The sequence below is a fragment of the Nomascus leucogenys genome, chromosome 10 (genome assembly GCF_006542625.1).
Source record: "Nomascus leucogenys isolate Asia chromosome 10, Asia_NLE_v1, whole genome shotgun sequence".
NCBI classification, from domain to species: Eukaryota; Metazoa; Chordata; class Mammalia; order Primates; family Hylobatidae; genus Nomascus; species Nomascus leucogenys.
Window position 1 is genome coordinate 11198241 of NC_044390.1, and position 18643 is coordinate 11216883.

The 18643-nt window shown below is 43.6% G+C and overlaps 2 protein-coding genes across 7 annotated transcripts in view; one reads left to right on the forward strand and one right to left on the reverse strand.

Moving 5' to 3' along the window:
• CEP83 (centrosomal protein 83) overlaps nucleotides 1-10756 on the forward strand; it is a 201458-nt gene extending 190702 nt beyond the window's left edge. Inside the window, exon 17 of the mRNA XM_030819844.1 lies at nucleotides 10679-10756. The gene's annotated coding sequence lies outside the window, so the exon portion shown is untranslated. The remainder of the gene's footprint in view (nucleotides 1-10678) is intronic.
• Nucleotides 1-18643, reverse strand: part of PLXNC1 (plexin C1) — a 161266-nt gene that overhangs the window by 36909 nt on the left and 105714 nt on the right. For 5 of the 6 annotated variants that reach the window (XR_004031922.1, XR_004031921.1, XR_004031923.1 and 2 more), the window contains 6 exons: nucleotides 16989-17090; nucleotides 16581-16684; nucleotides 12742-12780; nucleotides 12404-12528; nucleotides 10812-11010; nucleotides 6423-6569 (listed from right to left, as the gene is read on the reverse strand). Coding sequence is in view for 3 of the 6 variants with exons in the window: in XM_003259494.3 (XP_003259542.2) it covers nucleotides 6423-6569; nucleotides 10812-11010; nucleotides 12404-12528; nucleotides 12742-12780; nucleotides 16581-16684; nucleotides 16989-17090 (716 nt within the window). In the remaining 3 variants the exon portion in view is untranslated. The remainder of the gene's footprint in view (nucleotides 1-6422; nucleotides 6570-10811; nucleotides 11011-12403; nucleotides 12529-12741; nucleotides 12781-16580; nucleotides 16685-16988; nucleotides 17091-18643) is intronic. The other variant, XM_030819840.1, reaches the window with a different exon arrangement.

Below are 18643 nucleotides of genomic sequence, written 5' to 3' on the forward strand. Positions count from 1 at the left end.
TACAGAAGAGGAAACAGGTTTCGAGAGGTTGAGAGACTTGCCCAGAGTAAAGTGGCTGAGCCCAGATTCAAACCCAAGACTATCAGACTCCAAACCCCACCTCTTCTGCACATGGCCTGGGAACATGTAACTGCATTCCCCTTTCACTACCGGTTTTACCCATCGTCCCGTCACGTGATTTGGTGGTTTTGGGTATTGAGGAGGCAGAGAGGATAAGGCTGCAGGGGGCTGGCAGGATGAATCAAGGGCAGGGAACAGGTCTTTTCCCACATGGGAAGATGATCTGGCTACCTCACTGTCTCCTCAACCATATTCTTGGCTAATAAAAGCAGGAATGTTGCTGCCTCCTTTCTGTAATACCTTATAATGCCTAGAAAGTAATTGTAAAAGAATTTATTACAAACTGGCAACTTTATCATAAAAGGCCTTGGAGCAATGATTGCTTTCATTAAATAAAACCTATAAAATATATTTCTAATTTTATTTCAGGGCCAAATGAAAGTCAAGAGAAAAGCCTAGTTCTCAAACCAACCTGAATTAAAGAGAGAAGAAAAAAGAAAGAAACTTCAGATTCAGAAGTTCCGTAGAAGCAGCATGAGGCCAGAGTTAGAACTGCAAGTCTCAGGGAAACTTCTGATCTAAGCTTCTTTCCAAGCCAGAGTCAGCAGCCCTGGGACATTCTATCTGACGTTCCCCTTTGAGCTGCACTTGCCCGTCCAGCCTCCCCTCTTCACTCTGTTCCCCTTTTCCTTTCCCCACAAAGATCCATAAATCACAGCTTCCTGGATCAAGGGACCTGCTACCCTAACAGAAGAGTAGGGGGTGGAGGACAGGGTAACGAGAGCCTTTTTCCATTTCAAAAAAAAAAAAAAAAAGTTAATGGAGATAATTTTCTCAAATTTAGGTTTCTCTCACCAATTTTTCTATACTTGCTAGCATTTGCTAACATTTTGTCCATCCTAGAATCAAGTATGAAGAGCTGTCTGATTTAGCCCAAGATAACTGATTTCAGTATTCACAGTATTTACGGGTGCAGGGTGGGGGGTGGGGGGTGGGGGTGGGTGTTGTGTGTTGGCAAAGAGCCCCATGAGTTTCAGACTTGTAATTAGTGGCAAGGCATTTCCATTGCTGTGTCCCCAGAAGGGGAGGAAAGAGGCCAAGCCTGTTTGTGGGTTTCTGGGAGGGAGGATTCTAGTTCTTATTCTCTACTATGTCAAGCTCTAGATTAAAGGCCAGCAAACTTTCTGCAAAGGGCCAGAAAGTATTTAAGGCTTAAAACCCATATGGTCTCTGCGACAACTACTCCATTCTGCACTGTAGCAGGAAAGCAGCTATAGACAATAAGGAAATGAACAGGTGTTCCAATAACATTTTATAAAAATAGGCAGAGGGGCCACATTTGGCCCACAGGCTGTTGTTTGCTGGTCCCTGCTCTAGATAACAGTACCTTCAAATGGAATGCTAACTTTGACAATGGCAACAAGACAAATCTGGAAAATGCTTTCTATCTCCGCCATGACTTGTGATAAAATTTACCATTCTCTGAGGGGTACAAATATAAATAATGATCCTAACAATAACAGAGTCACATTTGAGCTATAAAGAAAAAAATTAAATACTTTTATATTTAGATAACTAAATTATTTTCTAATTCCAAGATTACAGGCATGAGAAGAAAGTGTGTGAAGAGGAAAGTCATTTAAAGCACCCATTACACGTTAATTTTTCATTTTCCACAACTTGCCATCAATGAGGCAATGACTTACCTAAAATGATTATAAAAAGTGGTTTCACTCTTTGATCAGGAAGCTCAGAACACTATGAAGTTAGTAATGGTTTCAGTATTATTGCAAGTCATAATGGAAATGATTTGCACTATGGTAGAGAGAAAAAGAAAAAGCTCAAGAATTGTTAATTAACTTCACTGTTTCTCCACAAATGGTAGGAGTATTAAAAACAAGATTGCTGAAGTGCAAACATCAGGATTTAATGAACAATGGGATGTAATTGAAGTAACAGAGAATGACTTAATCGGGACAGTGGGTTGTTTAATTACGGGGCTAATGGATCTTCTGCAAGGACAAACTAAATGGAACAGAAGCAGCCAGCACTGGTAGGCAGAGCACTGTTAAAGGAAGTGTACCAGTAAGAAACTCCTGGTAGAGACACCTAGGGCTCTGTTATATATGAGATATTTTGTTAAACGTAATTGTCCCAAAATGGTAACTGCTAGAGAAAGAGACAGACTGGAGTAGGCTGGCATATACCTTCAACAAATCAAACTGGAGGCATTAATATTTCTGCAGGCATGTACTTGTGCTTTGTCAAGAATTTCTAATAATCTTGAAAACTTTCTTATAGATAGGAGGACGAGGGCAATAATATTTTTGTTGGAACACTGTTTTCCAGGGTGCCAAGATGCTATCTCTCAGATACAGCAGATTGGCAAGCTTGTTTTCTGAGTTTAAGAGCTCAAAAAACCATTTCACACTTAACTTTGATTACAAGTCAACCTTCTCTTGATAATTCAGCATGCTTGCTACAAGTTATTGGTTTCTCTCATCTCTTCCTGAAAGTGAAGCAAACGTCCCTTCTCCCATGTGAAATCCTCAAACTTTCACTAACTCCTCCAAAGTTCCCCTCTTGACAAAACGCAAGCTGAGTGAGTCTGAGATACTCCATCAACAAAATCAAACATGTTTGAAATTTTGCAAAGGGAAAAAAACCTAGCAGAGCAATAGGTCTTATTCTCAGCCAGATGCAGTTGTTCACACCTGTAATCCCAGCACTTTGGGAAGACAAGGCAGGTGGATCACTCAAGGCCAGGAGTTCAAGACCAGGCTAGCCAACATAGCGAAAACCCATTTCTACTAAAAATACAAGCATTAGCCTGGCATGGTGGCAGGTGCCTATAATCCCAGGTACTTGGGAGGCTGAGGCAGGAGAATTGCTTAAATCCCGGAGGCGGAGGTTGCAGTGAGCCGAGACTGCGCCACTGCACTCCAGCCTGCGCTACAGAGTCATACTCCTTTAAAAAAAAAAAAAAGAAAAAAAAAAAGTCTTATTCTCTTCCAGCTGTCCGATCTGAATTCCTAGATATTAAGGAAAAACTAAAGTCCTGTGTGTGCACAGCCCTACCCCTGGTGCTGACATTAGGGAGGATGCAGATATCAGGGAATTCTGTCTCACTGTTGCCTCATTAAACACCAGCCTAGAATGCCTTGATAGAGAGGGATGGTTTCTTATGGTCCTGGAGGAAGCATGGCTCTAGGGGACTTTGCTTGGATTTTTGTCAAGACAGAGGAATTTTCTTCTCAATATGCAAGAAGAGAGCATTACTTCCCAGGGCCCGTTTGTTAGTATCATGACTTCATGTATAAGAAAGTGGCAAGATGCCTTTATGTTCTAGAACCCCCCCGCCCCCCACCTCAGGGAGAACACATCCTCATCTGAGAGGTGTGAAAGCTAACTTTTAGGTTGCTATATGAGGTGCTGCGCTTCTGAGCATTTAGCTGAACATGAGTTTGGGGGCCTTTTTTCCAAATGTGTCCCTGCCTTGGCACCAGGTTCTGTCATTTCAAGTGGTTCGTGAGGATGCTCTTGATTTCCGACTTTCCTTTCCTTGAAAGAATCTGCCCCCAACCTCCCACCTCCCCAGCACACACAGACACACAGAATCAGTGTGTTCACCACACCTTGGTTTTCAATTACATAAACCACCTCAGGCAAATTTGGGAAATCAAGTCCTAAAGTGGCTGGGTGTACATGCTTGGGAGGGGTAGGTGGGGGAAGTGAAAAAGAGGGGGAGGAGGGAAGGGAGGAAGAAAGAAAATTAGAAATATGGTGGTTCAGGCTGAGAGAAATGCCTGAAAGGAAATGAAAAACTTAAATTTTTTATATTGACCTTCTGCTAACAGTTTGTCACACAAGCATAGAACGGATCATGTGCCTTCTCTGTAGCTTCTCGTACAACCGCCAACCATGAAAAGGGGGGCTGGGCCAGGCCCCATAAGAGGCACTAACAATCATTTTTAAAGGCAAGGCCCCTAAAAACAAGTGGCCCATTCCTTTTCAACGCTCAACTCTTACGTACCGGCAAATCTGAATTTGAAAAGGAAGATGTATGTGGATTTCTGAAATCATGATTTTCCATTACCCTTTTCCCCACAGGCTATAAAGAAAAAAAAGTTTCAAGATACGACATGAATTTCTTCAGCATCAAGTAACATTTTGCTGATGAGTTGAGTGTTAACAAATCAGAAACACATGGTCTTAATTGACTGTGAAATAAATAATGTTTCAAAATGAAAGGGAGAAAACACGTTCAGATGTAAAGCATTAAAAAGGCTTCCAAACCTCCAAAGTTGCCTCAGGCATCTGACTTCTTCCTGATTCCAACCCATCTTCTCCTTTCCTGTCCTTCCTGTTTGGGTCCGATGTTGTCTCAAGACTGAAATGCTGGAGGATTCCCCTGACTATATTCATTTGCAAATATTTCTCTTTGGAGACCTTTGGGGCTTCTAAAACGTCTTAAAGTAAAGGCACAAACATCTTCTAGGTTAGGAATGACAAGCCCAGGATCAGTGAAAGGTGAGTCAACAGGCCCTGTGCAAAGTTTGTCTCTTGTTCTCCAAGATACCCAGTGGTGTCCAGGCTGAACACACATCAGAGTTATCTGGAAGGTTTACAAAATACATCCATGACTGGGCTCCCTCTCCAGAGATTCTGATTCAGTCAGTACCGAGGGAAAGCCCGGGCACTGGTGTATTTGGACCTGCATTTTAAACAAGGTTCAATGAGATCTGGATCAAATGGAATAAAGTTTGAGGTAGCACTCACGTGCCAGGCAATGTTCTAAGTGCTTTTTATAATACTCTTAATCCTCAAAACACCTCATGAGATGGGTAGGAACCATGACCGTCATTCCCATTTCACGTGTGAGGAGAATGAGGCAGAGAGAGGTTTAGAAACGTGCCCAACATTACACAGCTAACCAGTGGCAGAGGCAGGATTCCAAAACGTCTGGCCCCAGAGTCCAGGCTGTTAACCACTCTATCAACAATTGTCAAGCAGCACCCGCAGCATCAGGAAGCTGGTTAGAGAAGTGAATTCTCAGGCCATAGCCTGGATTCACTGCATCAGAAACTCCAGCATGCTGCCTAGTGACTGGTGTTTAGTGAGCTTTCTGGGCAATTCTGCTAGATGCTCAAGTTTGAGAACCACTGCAGCCACTCTCCGGCCTCTCAGATGCGGATGGGTACATTGACACAATTCAGAACACTGAGAAGTGTTGACTTTCAGCTCAGCTTCCCGCTCTCGGATGGCAGTTGTGCATGGTGCCATCTTTGATGGAGGGGTGAACCGCATCTGGCAGTGGCAGAAAACTTGAAACAGCTGACCTACGGACTATTCTCCCATCAGAGGACATAACCATAACACGCTCCGCGGCAAAGTGGTGCCTTCTCCAATTAGGGAATGAATTCTTCCCGGATGACACTGCAGTCCCTACCATCCAGAGCGAAGCCACAGGAGACTCAGCTCTCTTAATGAGCAATTCCCAAACCCCACTGTAATCTTTTCCTCCTCCACTAACGAGATCGTGAAGAAGCCCAGAATCTTCATAAAGCTAAAGATCAAACCAAAACACAGCAATCTCTTCTCCAAGTCTCTACTAACAGAAAAGCATAGAAAATTCCTATTTCTAAAGTTCCTTTCCCTGCTTGGCTCCCTCTCTGAAATGCCCAAATGTGCCCCAAATTGGGCTTTCTTTCTTTCTTTAGGAAGGGCATGGGGTGGGTGCGGTGGGGATGAATTAAAAAGAAGTTCTCAAGCGGGTGAAACCCTCCAGCAGCTAGGCAATCATCTTCCTGTAGTGATTTACAGCGTTCCTCTAAAAATATCTATGAGATCACAGTACATTAAGTGCATGACACCAAACATTTGTAACTAATCCATGAAAATAAAGGGCGTCACGTTGCATGGGGAACGCGGTGGAATTTGTCGTGTTATCGTTCTAAAATAAGACGGCCTCAATTTGGTTGAAATATATCTTCACACATTGTCTTCCCAGAGCAGAGCCATTTGAGAAATTCTGTTTGCAATTATAAGTGCTGAATAGGGAGTACTTTGCATTTCCTTTGACGACACTGAAAGCTATAAGCAATCCTGATATTAAAATCTTTGGAAATTGATGAGTACCCCAGGCATCATTACAATATTTTCTCCCCTAATCTCAGTAATTAAAATCTATTATGTGAACACGTGTTAATATTTTTTTATCAACTACTGTTTTTAATTAACTAAACACACAGGGCCTTCCGCAGTAGAAATGATACGTTTCATTGTAAATGACCCACCCCCACCCTCTAATTCCCCGCCAGATTTATTTGGGAGTCTGGCTGGGAGCTTTATTGAAAACATACCACAGTACTGAATTCCGGAACCTGCCACAACAGCCAGTCTTCATTAAGTGTGTACAGGGCTTTGCAAGTGATTACATCCACGGGACCCTTGTTAATTTTCTGGTTCAGAGTCGTCACCAGCAAATAGAAGGGCTCTCCAACAGTCTCCTTGGAAAAGACACAAAAGTGACAGTAAGCTTTCTGTGGAATCCACTGTACTTTCCAAAGAATTAAAGTTTCTGTTTATGGCAGTAAGGCAGGAGACAGGGTTTTCTAACACTCAACATGAAACTCCCAAGAAAATACACGTTGCTCCACTTGGGATTGGATGCAAAACTCAGAAAACTGCCTCCTCTCTCCATCGCGAATGCACGTCTGCACACGCGCACACATGCACATTCACAGCCACGTGCAGTACTCACAGTATCCCTTGTTATTTTATGTTTAAACTTACATATGGCAGACTAATGCTCATCAGTGGGTTAATGCCTAGGAACAGTTAGATGTGGAGAGTGTACCTTTGTTTACATTTGTATTTAATCGCCCTTTAGCAAGCCAGAAATAAACGACATTTAAAAAAAATGCACAATTATCCTTAGTAACAAGGATAAATGTAAGAACATTTTATACATTTGCCAAATCCAATGTTTTTTGGCGTTAACAGCACTTCTCGAAGGAAGCAGCCTGCCGTTCAACAGTTTGCAGCCTTATCTCCTCCCCATGGGCCAGGCCCAGCCCCGGGCAGTTCCCAGACACACTGCACAGTCCCACCTGGACATGTTTTCCGGTGCTGGGCCAGAGGGACTCCATCTTCTTCCCTGAACCAGAGCCAGTTCTATTGCCTCTAAGGTTTTTCCCCAAACACTCGGCCCATCCTGATTGGCTCTTTCTTCAAATTTAAGCCACATGCATTTTTCCTGGCTGGGGGTGGGACTGCTTCCCCTGCCGTGATGGAAATGGCTCACAGTCGCAGCCACGGAAGTCTGCATTCCAAAGGACTCTGAGCACCTCAAGTGGGAGGCTGTGTGTTCTGTTTCCACGGCATCCTCCCAAGGCACTTAGCCCTGGGTCAGCTGTAGAGTATTTGCTAAATAACGAACCTTCCGTAATCGATGGACGTTAGGCCTCTGTGGTGGAAGAAGAACCGTGGCTAGGAAGTCAAAGTGCCTTAGTGATGATGAACGGCCAGCCACGTGGCTGGGGCTCGAAGCACCAGTTAAGAGTCAAGCTTGACAAGCAATACGTCCAGCTGGGAAAGGAGGATTCCCCTGGGTCTCACCTGCTTTCCCTTGCGCAGGCAAGTTACCTAAGACATCTTAAGTCTGTCAGCATCCCACGCCAACCCTGTCCCTTTCTTTATACTTGCTGCAGGAATATCTGCCCTCCCCAGTCCCCGGGCTTCCTCTTGCCACCTCCTGCCACCCTGCAGCTCCCTTTCGGCTTCTGTCCCTGCCGTGATACCTCCTTGAGTCTCCTCTTCAGTGCAGGGCAGAAGTGGAAATTCAGAAATTTCCAAGGTAGGGAGGGTAGCAGGACTAATGCATGACATTTAATTCTCATGAGAAACTTCCTTTATTTAGTGGTTTACAACCTCACCCTTCTCTTCTCTTTCCCTCCACCGCCCACCCCCCCAACCCAAGTAATGCGCTGACCACAAAACTAGAACCTCTTTTCCTGCAGCACAGATCAGAAGGGAGGCTGAGAACCCTCGGACAGGGGCTGCATATTCCCACAGGGGTTGGAGTCAGGGGGCCAGGTGGGCTCTCGGGGGCTGTGTGAAGGGGCAGCTCTTGACTCAGGAGGCCAGTGGTCAGGAATTCTCCAGAACTCTCTGGAGGGTAGCTAGACTGAGCTAAGTAACATCTGGCCCTACACTCTGCCCATGCTCCTGGGTCTAACCCTGGCTAATCACCAGAATCCCTTGGGGCCTCTTGTTAAGCATTCAGATGCCTGGGCCCCACTCTCGACCTACAGAGCTGCCATCTCTCTGAAGAATGAGGCCTGGGTATCTGTAGTTTTCATACCTTCCCGGGGCCGGGGGCGGGGAGGCGGTGGGGGAGGAGGATACTGATGTGTGGCTGATTTGGGGAATCACAGGGCCATGAGGTTTCTTTGTCACCACTGAACACAACTTTTAGGCGAGCCACAGCCGCTGCGTACATGATTCCCCTCCCCCAGGGGCCAGGCTTCCACACTTTAACAGACCAGGGCAGATTCTATCTTTTCAGTGCACAGGGGGGTGGCTAAGAGCTCTCGGACCCTGGTGCTGTCCCACAGTAGCAGTGAGATCTGGGGAGAGTCACAGCTCTTCTGTGTGTTCCAGTTCCCCCATATACAAAATGGTCATGAAGACACTTAGCTCACAGGACCCTTAGGGGGATGAAATGAGAAACGATAGGTAAAGCTCTTAGCATGCTGTCTGGTACATTCAATAAATGGCATTATTATTTTACCCACAAAGCCTTGGTGTCTTGGAAGGGGAAGTTACCTGGCGGTCACGGAGCTACTGTCACCCACTAAACATCTGTGGGGCAGGACAGGAGGACTAGGGCTGTCGGTATCCCAGACCCCCTTGAGCACCTGGTGGAGGGACATCAGACCTCCGCACCAGCGGGAATTATTCCACTGAAAGTGAAAGTATCGCCGACTGGCTGGATGCCACTTCCTCCCGGCGAGCCGAGCCGCCCCCTCACCACCCAGAGTGCTCGAGACGCTCTTGAATCAGCACTGTGAAATCTTGACCCAGAATGCTTTGCTCAAGGAGGCCGTTTGGGCTCGCAGCCCAGATTTTCTCAACATCTCACCCCTCTAATGCCCGAGAGCAGCCCTTCAAAGCGCAGTTAAGAATCACAAGATCCAGTAGAAAGAGCTGGAAAGGGATTTAAAGGCAACGCCCACACACGCCCGTCATTTGCTGGATTGAAAACAGATGCCCAGATGCAAAGAGCCATGCCCAGGGACACACAGCTGACCCGGGCTGAGGTGGTTCCAGAGCCCAGACCTGCTCCTAACCAAGATCCCTAGTCTGGTGCTCTCTCTACTATCCCAGGGGCTTGTGAAAATCATGGATTACTGGGCTCCACTTCCGGAGCTTCTGATCCAGTGAGGCCACGATGGGGCAGGAGTTGGCCTTTGAAGACCAAGACCAGGGAACTGGGTGAGAGTCCTGGTGCCTCCATCTAGCAGCTGTTGTGGCTAAAGCAAAGACAGTGGGAAACAAAAAATATTCGTCCCAGAAATAACTGGCTCAACATCTCCCCAAAGCCTCTGATGATTTATACCAAGTAAACAGAAAAGACGACAGATTTCATTAATCTTAATAAATGGGTATTGCCTTAGGGAGAGGAAGGGGTCGGTGAGAAATAAAAAAAAAATTGTTGTGCATCTACTTGTAAGATTGCATTAAACATTAAACTAAGCACAGTCTATTTAAAGCACTGCTGTTGGATCTAAACTTAAGTAGCACTGTTAAAACCTGTGGCATAGCAGTGTATCTTATTCAAAATTTAATTAGATTTCGGAACTATCTACAAATACACAATTATGCAGTTTTGCTGGAATCTGGATGGCTGGTAAAATTAAAGGATAAGAATCTTCTGTACCAGGGGCCTCAGAGGGCTGGGTGAAGATAGAGTTCAACAGGACACCCTTATTTTCACATTAATATTTTATAAGAGTAATGGCCAACATTTATGGAGGCTTCCTTAGTGCTAAGCAATTGCATATGTTTTCTCATCTGCACTTCAAAACAGTCCTAAAATCTTCTTCCAATTCTCTAGTTTATAAAACGAAGTAAGTGCTGAAGTCTAGATTCAGATCAAGTAGCGGACTCTAGGACCCACCACCCTCGTCACCACTGGAATCTATAGAAAGTTTGCATTTGAAAAGATTTTAAAGTTCAATTAGATGACAACCACACGCACACAGTAACTCCAACAAAGCAAACTCCAGGGGGAGGCAGCTCTTTGGAGAGCTGCTTTAATGCGGAATGACTGGTAGGAATTGACTGCAATTAGCTTACAGCATATTGGTAGGTAATGGGTATTTCTACAATGCTTCAGAGGGCCTGAAACAGTTTGTTCTCTTTGGTGTTTGAAATATTCGCTTTTCTCAGTACATTTTCTTAAATGGGCTGACTGGGGTCTGGGTGTGAATTGATGTGAGAAGGTAAACTCACTTGAAAAGTCTCACCTGAGGAAATTCTAAATGAATTACATTTGCACAGGCCAGTTGCAGCAAAAACAATGTTTACTTTCCCTCTCTCTGTTCTGGGTCAGGACGAAGACGAAACATGGTTAAATGCTGACACCATCGAGCATTCAGGATTTATCCTGGCAAAGGCATCAGAGTCTGCTAAAAATAACTGCCTATTGTCTTACCTCTGACACTGCTGAGGGATGTGACACTTACCCGAAGAAAACCAGAAAGGCAGACGGACATCCAGTTTGTGAGGAGTTTTTCGACCACGGATTCCGTGCGTCTCAGCATGAGTTTCGGCTGCATGTTACTACACTGTTCCATCAAGTCCCTGGTCAGCACCTCTAGGATGCTGGTCAGGTAGACCAGCTTGGTTTGCAGTGCAATGGTTAGGAAGGAGGCAAACAGACACCTGTTGAAAAAGAGAGCTGGGTGAACCATCGGCTGTAGGCCTAGCTGGACACTCATGGGAGTTTCCATGGACGCTCACTGGCAGGGCAGGGAGCTGTCCTGTTGGGTTGGGAGCTTTTTTCGTTTTTTTTTTTTTAATGTTTAGATTCTAACCACTTCTATCTCTAGAACATTTTCTGTGTTTTCAGCATTTAAACTAGAGTGGTAACAAGAAGTGAGTCTTCCAAAGTTTCAGGATGTTTTAAAAATAAAAAATAACACTTCTGCTTTTTTTTATTAAGAATTTATGGGCCGGGCATGGTGGTTCACGCCTATAATCCCAGCACTTTGGGAGTCCAAAGCAGGCAGATCACCTGAGGTCAGGAGTTTGAGACCAGCCTGGCCAATGTGGTGAAACCCTGTCTCTACTAAAAATACAAAAATTAGCCAGGCGTGGTGGCACGCTCCTGTGGTGCCAGCTACTGGAGAGGCTGAGGCAGGAGAATTGCTTGAACCCGGGAGGTGGAGGTTGCAGCAAGCCTAGATTGTGCCACTGCACTCCAGCCTGGGCAACAGATTGAGACTCCATCTTAAGGAAAAAAGAATTTATGTGGGTTTTTTTGGGGTGTTGGAGTTTTTCAGGGTTACTTGGGGGTGGGAGGGTTGTGTGTGTGTCTTCAAAATAGACGCTGTTTTGGGAGCTGGGGGCAGGAGGCTGAAGCAGCAGGATCGCTTGAGCCCAGGGTTTGAATCCAGCCTAAGCAACATAGCAAAACCCTGTCTCAAATTTTTTAAAAAGGCTAGGCACAGTGGCTTATGCTTTATAATCCTTGTGGAAGTGGGTATCGTGTGAGGTCAGGAGTTTGAGACCAGCCTGGGCAATATAGCAAGACCCCATCTCTACCACAACAACAACAAAACATTAGCTGGGTGTGGTGGCATGCACCTGTAGTTCCAGCTACTTGGGGAGGCATAGGCAGGAGGGTAGCTTGAGCCCAGGAGGATGAGGCTGCAGTGAGCTATGATCACACACTTCAGCCTGGGCCACAGAGTGAGACTCCAACTAAAAAAAAAAAAAAAAATTGTGTTGGGGTGGTGTGGTCTAAAATAGAGATAAGGCTGCATAAACTCCCAATCAAATAGCATTTGGAAAAGTGCATGTTCTCAAGATACCAAGTTCAGATAGTGGTTTGGAAATAAAATATGGGGCTCAGGTTTGAGTTCTCTCTCTCTCTTTTTTTTTTTTTGTAGAGACAAGGTTTTGCTGTGTTGGTCAGGCTGGTCTTGAACTCCTGGCCTCAAGTGATTGCCCGCCTTGGCCTCCCAAAATGCTGGGATTATAGCCATGAGCCACCACACCCGGCCTGATTTTCTCTTCTTAAAGGCTTTTAAAACTTCAAAGAATGGACTAATACCTGTCCTTCACAGAAAAGTTCTTCTGCTTTTCAAGAGTGTGGATGACAGTAACAAGAAAGCTTTTATTACAGATTAGGGCATCCAAAGCCGTGAGACTTTCATTCTTGTCGTTGGCGTCTCTGTTCTGATAAAAAGAAAAAAACATATAGTATAATACAAAATCATATATAAGTTTAAAGTTAGAAAGTAGATCCACAATGGGTTTTCCAAGACAATGAATTATTTAATATTGAATTCATGATCCAAAAAAACCCACAATAAAAATTCAAAGTAATAATAATGGAGATGATAATGATGATGATAACACTGGGCTAAAAATGAAAACGTAGAGACTTACATGCATATCTTCAGTGAAGATGTGGGTGAAGCCACCTGACTGAGAGGAAGGAGACACTTTTATTATTCATAACATCCAAAGGAAATGAAGAGTGTATTTTTGTTATAATACCCAAGTCCGTTTTAATAAAGTAGAGACACTATTTGCTAATCTGAAGCGCCCCTGGGTTTATGGTGGCTGCTTATTCTCTAATACATAATAAATAATTATTCAGCTTTCAAGAAACACCACTGAATTCCAAAAGCCTCTAAGAAGAAGAATTATCATGGCATCAGTCCCAGGTTTGGTAGATGAAGGTATCATCCCACGTTTTAGAAGAAGTGATTTAAGAGTTAAAGAAGGGGTCATTGATGAAGATTATGCAAATATCAGACCCCTCTTCAAGCAATTTACCTTCTAAAGATAAAGACTAAATTACATTGCTAAGTTTTACAAGTCTTACCTAAGTAGCATCTACTATTTCAATACACAATGATATGGAAAGACGGGGGTAGTTAAAAGCATAGAATCTGGACCAAACTACTTGGGTTCCAGTCCTGGTTTTAATCACATACTGGTCACATGACGTGGGATGTGTTACCTAACCTCTCTGTGTCTGATTTGCCTCATCTCTGAAATGGGGACAATAATGGTTCCCACCTCAGAGGTTTAGTGTGAAAATAAAATGGGTGCAGAGTAAGTGCCCTGTGTCAGTTATCATTACTGGTTTTATTCCTAATTTATAGCAAACTAGACCACAATGCTATCACCTCACTGGTTTCTAAATGCTAGGTAGCTCTGGAATATAAACTTCAAAATTTGAGGGTTTGTAGTATATCATAAACCTTATTAAAAATTAATGGTTAAACTTTAGAAGTATGTTAAGCAATACTTTGAGTCCACAGAATGAGACTCTAAACTCAAAACATTCAGGTTTTTCTTCTTTTTTGATAATAATAGAAACTGAGCTAATTTTATATCTTGTGAAGTAAATTTCTTCTGTAGAGAATTTTGCTTCATAGTTTCAAATTTGCAAGCCCAAGCAAAAGACCTGAAACTATTTTGGCCATATCCTCCCCTAGTAAAAAGCAAAAAAGCCCCAAAAAAACAAACCAAAAAAAAACCCAGACCCTAGGTTTGCATTTTCTAGTTCTTAATATTTTTCTGCTGAACCAACTTCCATGTAAATAGGAGAAACAGGTTGATTCTTAGTCGTAAATACAGAAGTGCCGCCCTGGCTCTCTCTGTGTTTTGTTTTTTGTTTTGTTTTTTTTTTGAGACGGAGTCTTGCTGTGTCGCCCAGGCTGGAGTGCAGTGGTGTGATCTCAGCTCACTGCAACCTCTGCCCCCCGGGTTCAAGCAATTCTTTTTTTTTTTTTTTTTGAGACGGAGTCTCACTCTGTTGCCCAGGCTGGAGTGCAGTGGTGCTCTCTCGGCTCACTGCAAGCTCCCCTCTCAGGTTCACGCCATTCTCCTGCCTCAGCCTCCAGAGTAGCTGAGATTACAGGCGTGATCCCACCATGCCTGGCTAATTTTGTATTTTTAGTAGAGACAGGGTTTCACCATGTTGGCCAGGCTGGTCCCTAACTCCTGACCTCAAGCGATCCACCCACCTCGGCCTCCCAAAGTGCTGGGATTACAGGCGTGAGCCACCATGCCCAGACCCGTGGCTCTCTGTGTTTTAAGGCTGCTTCCTCCTTTCATTCAAATTTCCCTTTTCTTCAGCTTAGATCCTCTGCCTACCCTTATTTCTTCTCCTATTTTATGCAAAGCAAAGAGTAGTCAATATAATAAAAAGCAAGGCTTTAAAAGCCAAAACCAACAGGCAGAGCAAAGAACCCTGGCCTCCTTTGAGGACCTACAATCTCCTCTGGATTTTGCCTGTTGCTTTTTTGTAGGTGCTGAACACCCAAATCCTTCCCCTGTGGCCTCCAACTTCCAGGCCTAGAGGATTTGGCTTCTGATCAATCCATAAAGAGCCTAATTAATACCAGGACTTATCTGCAGCCTGGAATGCATTTCAAGTGGCATTGTCTTCTTATGATGTGTTTCCCTGTTCTATCTTTTCTTAATTATTATAAATTCAATTTTGACTTAGGTCTTCTTGAAAGGGTTCTGACAAATTTATGCATATTTTTTTCCTGGGTTCTCTCCTTTAAACAACTTCTGACTTCAATTTTTATGACTTTTCCAGTTGTTTTTCAAGATTATACACAACACTGAGTTAAATCAGTTTGGCTCCTTTGCAACTCTCTCTCTTCTCTTAAAATAAGGTAGCATTGTTCCTGGGATCTTTTTTTTTTTTTTGGAAACATTAAACTTGCAACAGTGTTCCTTTACATTCATTACTCTATCTTGTTCTTGATTACCAAATTTAGAACATAAGAACATTTCTTTTCTCAGGCCACAGATTACTCTATTCAGCACTCAAGGGCAATCATTAACTGTAAAAGCCCACACAGCATTCATGTTGATAGTAAAAAATCTCCATTATTTTATTGCTTTTAAATTCTTAATGGGGATCTCAGATAGCTCGGAAATAGGGCTCGTGATGCAACCTTTGCGGAGGCCCGGCACAGTCATCCTGATTCGGGGAATCCAATTCCTCTCCCCAGGCGGTGTTCTGCCATAGAAATGGATGAGGTGGCAAATGGCAGATCTCGGTGCCTCGGTACTCTTGGAGAATAAGTTAAAGGAAACAAACTTCACCAGCACAAAAAGCTGAAGTCTTATTTACAGCCTTCTTGATTTATAACACTAAGGCTTGGACCAAAAAATATGGCAGGTGTTTTATGGAGGCATTCCAACCTCCAGACCCCGCGTTGCCTATCATGGTGTCCTTCTAAATTATAGAGAAACTGGAAATTGCTTACTGCATGTGTCTGGGTTTCTCAACTCTAGGCTTCTGGCCAATTGTTCCGGAGAAGCTTCTGGTAAGGTGATACAAACTCTCCTTTGGCCTGGAGAGATTTCAGCCATTGCTTAGAAGTCTAGATTGAAATGTGATCGTTGGTACTGATGTGTTTAAGAGGTTGGGCCTCTATGTGGTCATTAGACCACAAAAAAGAAGGGCAATATGGCGGAGCTGGGGTATCAGGATGTGGCGGTGATGATACGCAGGATGAGTGTACCTCGCCAAAGACTTGGGAGGGTAAATGGAGAAGGCTGAGTGAGTGGGTGAGAAAATGGAGGCGTGAGAACATAGGTAAGACCAGCAACCCAAAGGGTTAAGTAGACGACTCCTCAGAGCCCTAGAACAAATGAATTAATCAGTTCGTGCATCTATGTGTACTAAATGAGGATGATACAAACTGATCAGCTAAAGAAAAACTACCGTAGAGAGCCATAAGAACTCTACATGGCTAAAAATGCCTGTTTTCAACTCCAATTCCATCCATGTCTACTTTCCTCCCTTTGACCGTTAGTATTTTTCCTTTCCATTTGAGAAGTAATAGTGAATAATCTAGTCGCTGCAATGTAAGTCATGCAGATAAACACAACAAATTGGCTAGCTCACAATTTATTGATTTTTAAATAAACTAGCTCACTTCCCAGCTACACATTCAGTTCTACATTGGGAGTAAAAGAAAGCAAAAATCATCACTCTGAGCTTCTGTCCCTCTTAGGTTTTTGTTACTGGGCAAAGAATAATCACCAGTGACCCATCACTGTTTTATACCCTAATCAATCCAATTAATAATTACCCTCCTCCCTGCTCTGCTCAAACTTAAGCCATTATTTTGTACCAAGCACATTATCTATAGCTGCCTTGGAAGCAAACACTCGTTTTGACAACAGCAACAAGCACCTTCATTATTATTCAAGACTCAACCTTCGGAATATGATCAATGCTCTTTTACCTCAGGGAAGAAAGTTCTCAGAGCAAAATGTTTGTAGTCAAGGAAGGGAACAGTTCCAAAACTATCAACCACATCCAATTTATCCATCTGCAGCTCAGCAAAGCCTGCAAAACAGAATCCCAAGAGCAATATTTTAACTCAACAAACAATGGATAAGATCTTCTGCTGTTTTGTCTAACACAGAGTATGACCTTGGTTTTCATTAAAGAAGAAACAATAGATAATGACTTGGTTGGCTGCAGAGAAGAGCTGAAATAAAACACAAAGCCAGGCCCAGGCCCTGCTGTTCCGTTGTCTTCTATTATACAAACAGTTCTCATTACTGTGGCCATCTCCATGTAAGGGTAAAAAAATAAGAATATAAATATAAAAGGCTTGTTTTTCTACAAATACCATTTTGGAGCCTACCATCACGTATCTCTTTCCGGAGCTCGCTTTCCAGCAATTCTAGTTGTTGGCTCTGTTTGCGACTCAGCTCCTTCGATTTGTGCCTGGTCACCCCCACGGCCGCTAAGAGACAGAGATGCTGCATCAGAGGGACATGGTAACTCAAAAACCAAAAATTAAAACAAATAGCAACCTTTACAGTTCTTAAAAACAAAAACAAAAACAGATAGGGACAGAGAGCAAGAGCTAGAATGAAACTAGAAAATAGCATTACAGAGCTGGATCTTATAAAAAAGAAAATTTCCCAGTGAGGGGTCACTCTGAAGAGGAAGATGCTAAAATGCAGCAGAAGAAAACCAAAGCCTTACTCATTCTACAAGTGAAAGCTAAATCAAATAACCTTCACTTGTAACCAAAGATCCCAGTTGGCTGAAACGTAATGAAACAAGCCAAGTTTCTTCCCCACAGCTGCAGCCACTTGCATTGTTCCATTCTTTTTGAACGTTTGTAAGCATCCCTGGAGAAATAAAGTTGTGCTGCAAATGCAGAAAGGAACTGCAGATCCACAGTTGGCTACCTGGGCCAAACCTGCATAGAGCTAATGGGGTGATATGATGAGCGAGCCACAAGGAACTCCCATACCTCCATATTGCTTCTAACTGTGCTGCAGAGGCCATAACCAACCCATTTTGGTGCTTGGGTTCATGTCCTTGCTCTGCCATTTACTAGCTATGTGACCTGGGTTAAGTTCCTCAGCATCTCTGTGCCTGGCTGCCTTCTCTGTAAGAGTGCCTATCTCACTGTGATGCTGGGAGGATTATAAGAAGTAACTCACAAAAAGCATTCAGAATGTATTATTTTAAAAAGTATAGGTATTCAACAATCAACCATCGTTATTCTAGGAAGCTTCTCCTCACTTACACAAATTACAGCCAGGTGCGGTGGCTCACGTCTGTTAATTCCAGCACTTTGAGAGGCTGAGGTGGGAGCATGGCTTGAGGCTAGGGGTTTGAGATCAGCCTGGGCAGCAGAGAAAGATATTTTTCTGTCTTTACAAAAAAATAGAAAATTAGATGGGTGTGACGGTGCATGCCTGGAGTCCCAGCTACTTGGGAGGCCGAGGTGGGAGGATCACTTGAGCCTAGGAGGTCAAGGCTGCAGCGAGCCGTGATCATGCTACTGCACTCAGCCTGAGCAAAAAAGTGAGACCCTTTCTCAAAAAAAAAAAAAAAAGGAAAAGAAATTACATAATAGATGGGCTCTGCTACCAATAATGCTGGAGGAAACAAATATGGCTCTTCACTGGACTACTTCATAAAGTCAACAGTCTTAATAACGTGCATTGTGCATGTCTAAGAAAGGGTGGAGTATGACATAGCGATTCCCAAACTTACTTGACCATGGAACCCCTTTTTCCAGGACAGTCACTTGGGACCATTGTTCCTCAGGCCTCAGTTTGAGCAACATTGGCTCATGCACGCAAAGGCTCATTTTTTTCTAGCTCCAGAGACTTGCACAGTTATCAGCAACATAACAGGTGCTCAATGAACATAAGATAAATAGATGCAGGGATGAATGAGTGAATAAATGAGTGTATGGAAGGAGACACTGGCAACTGCCTGTACTAGCCATCAAATTTCAGAAAGGCAATGCCTATGTTAAATCAAGAAATACAA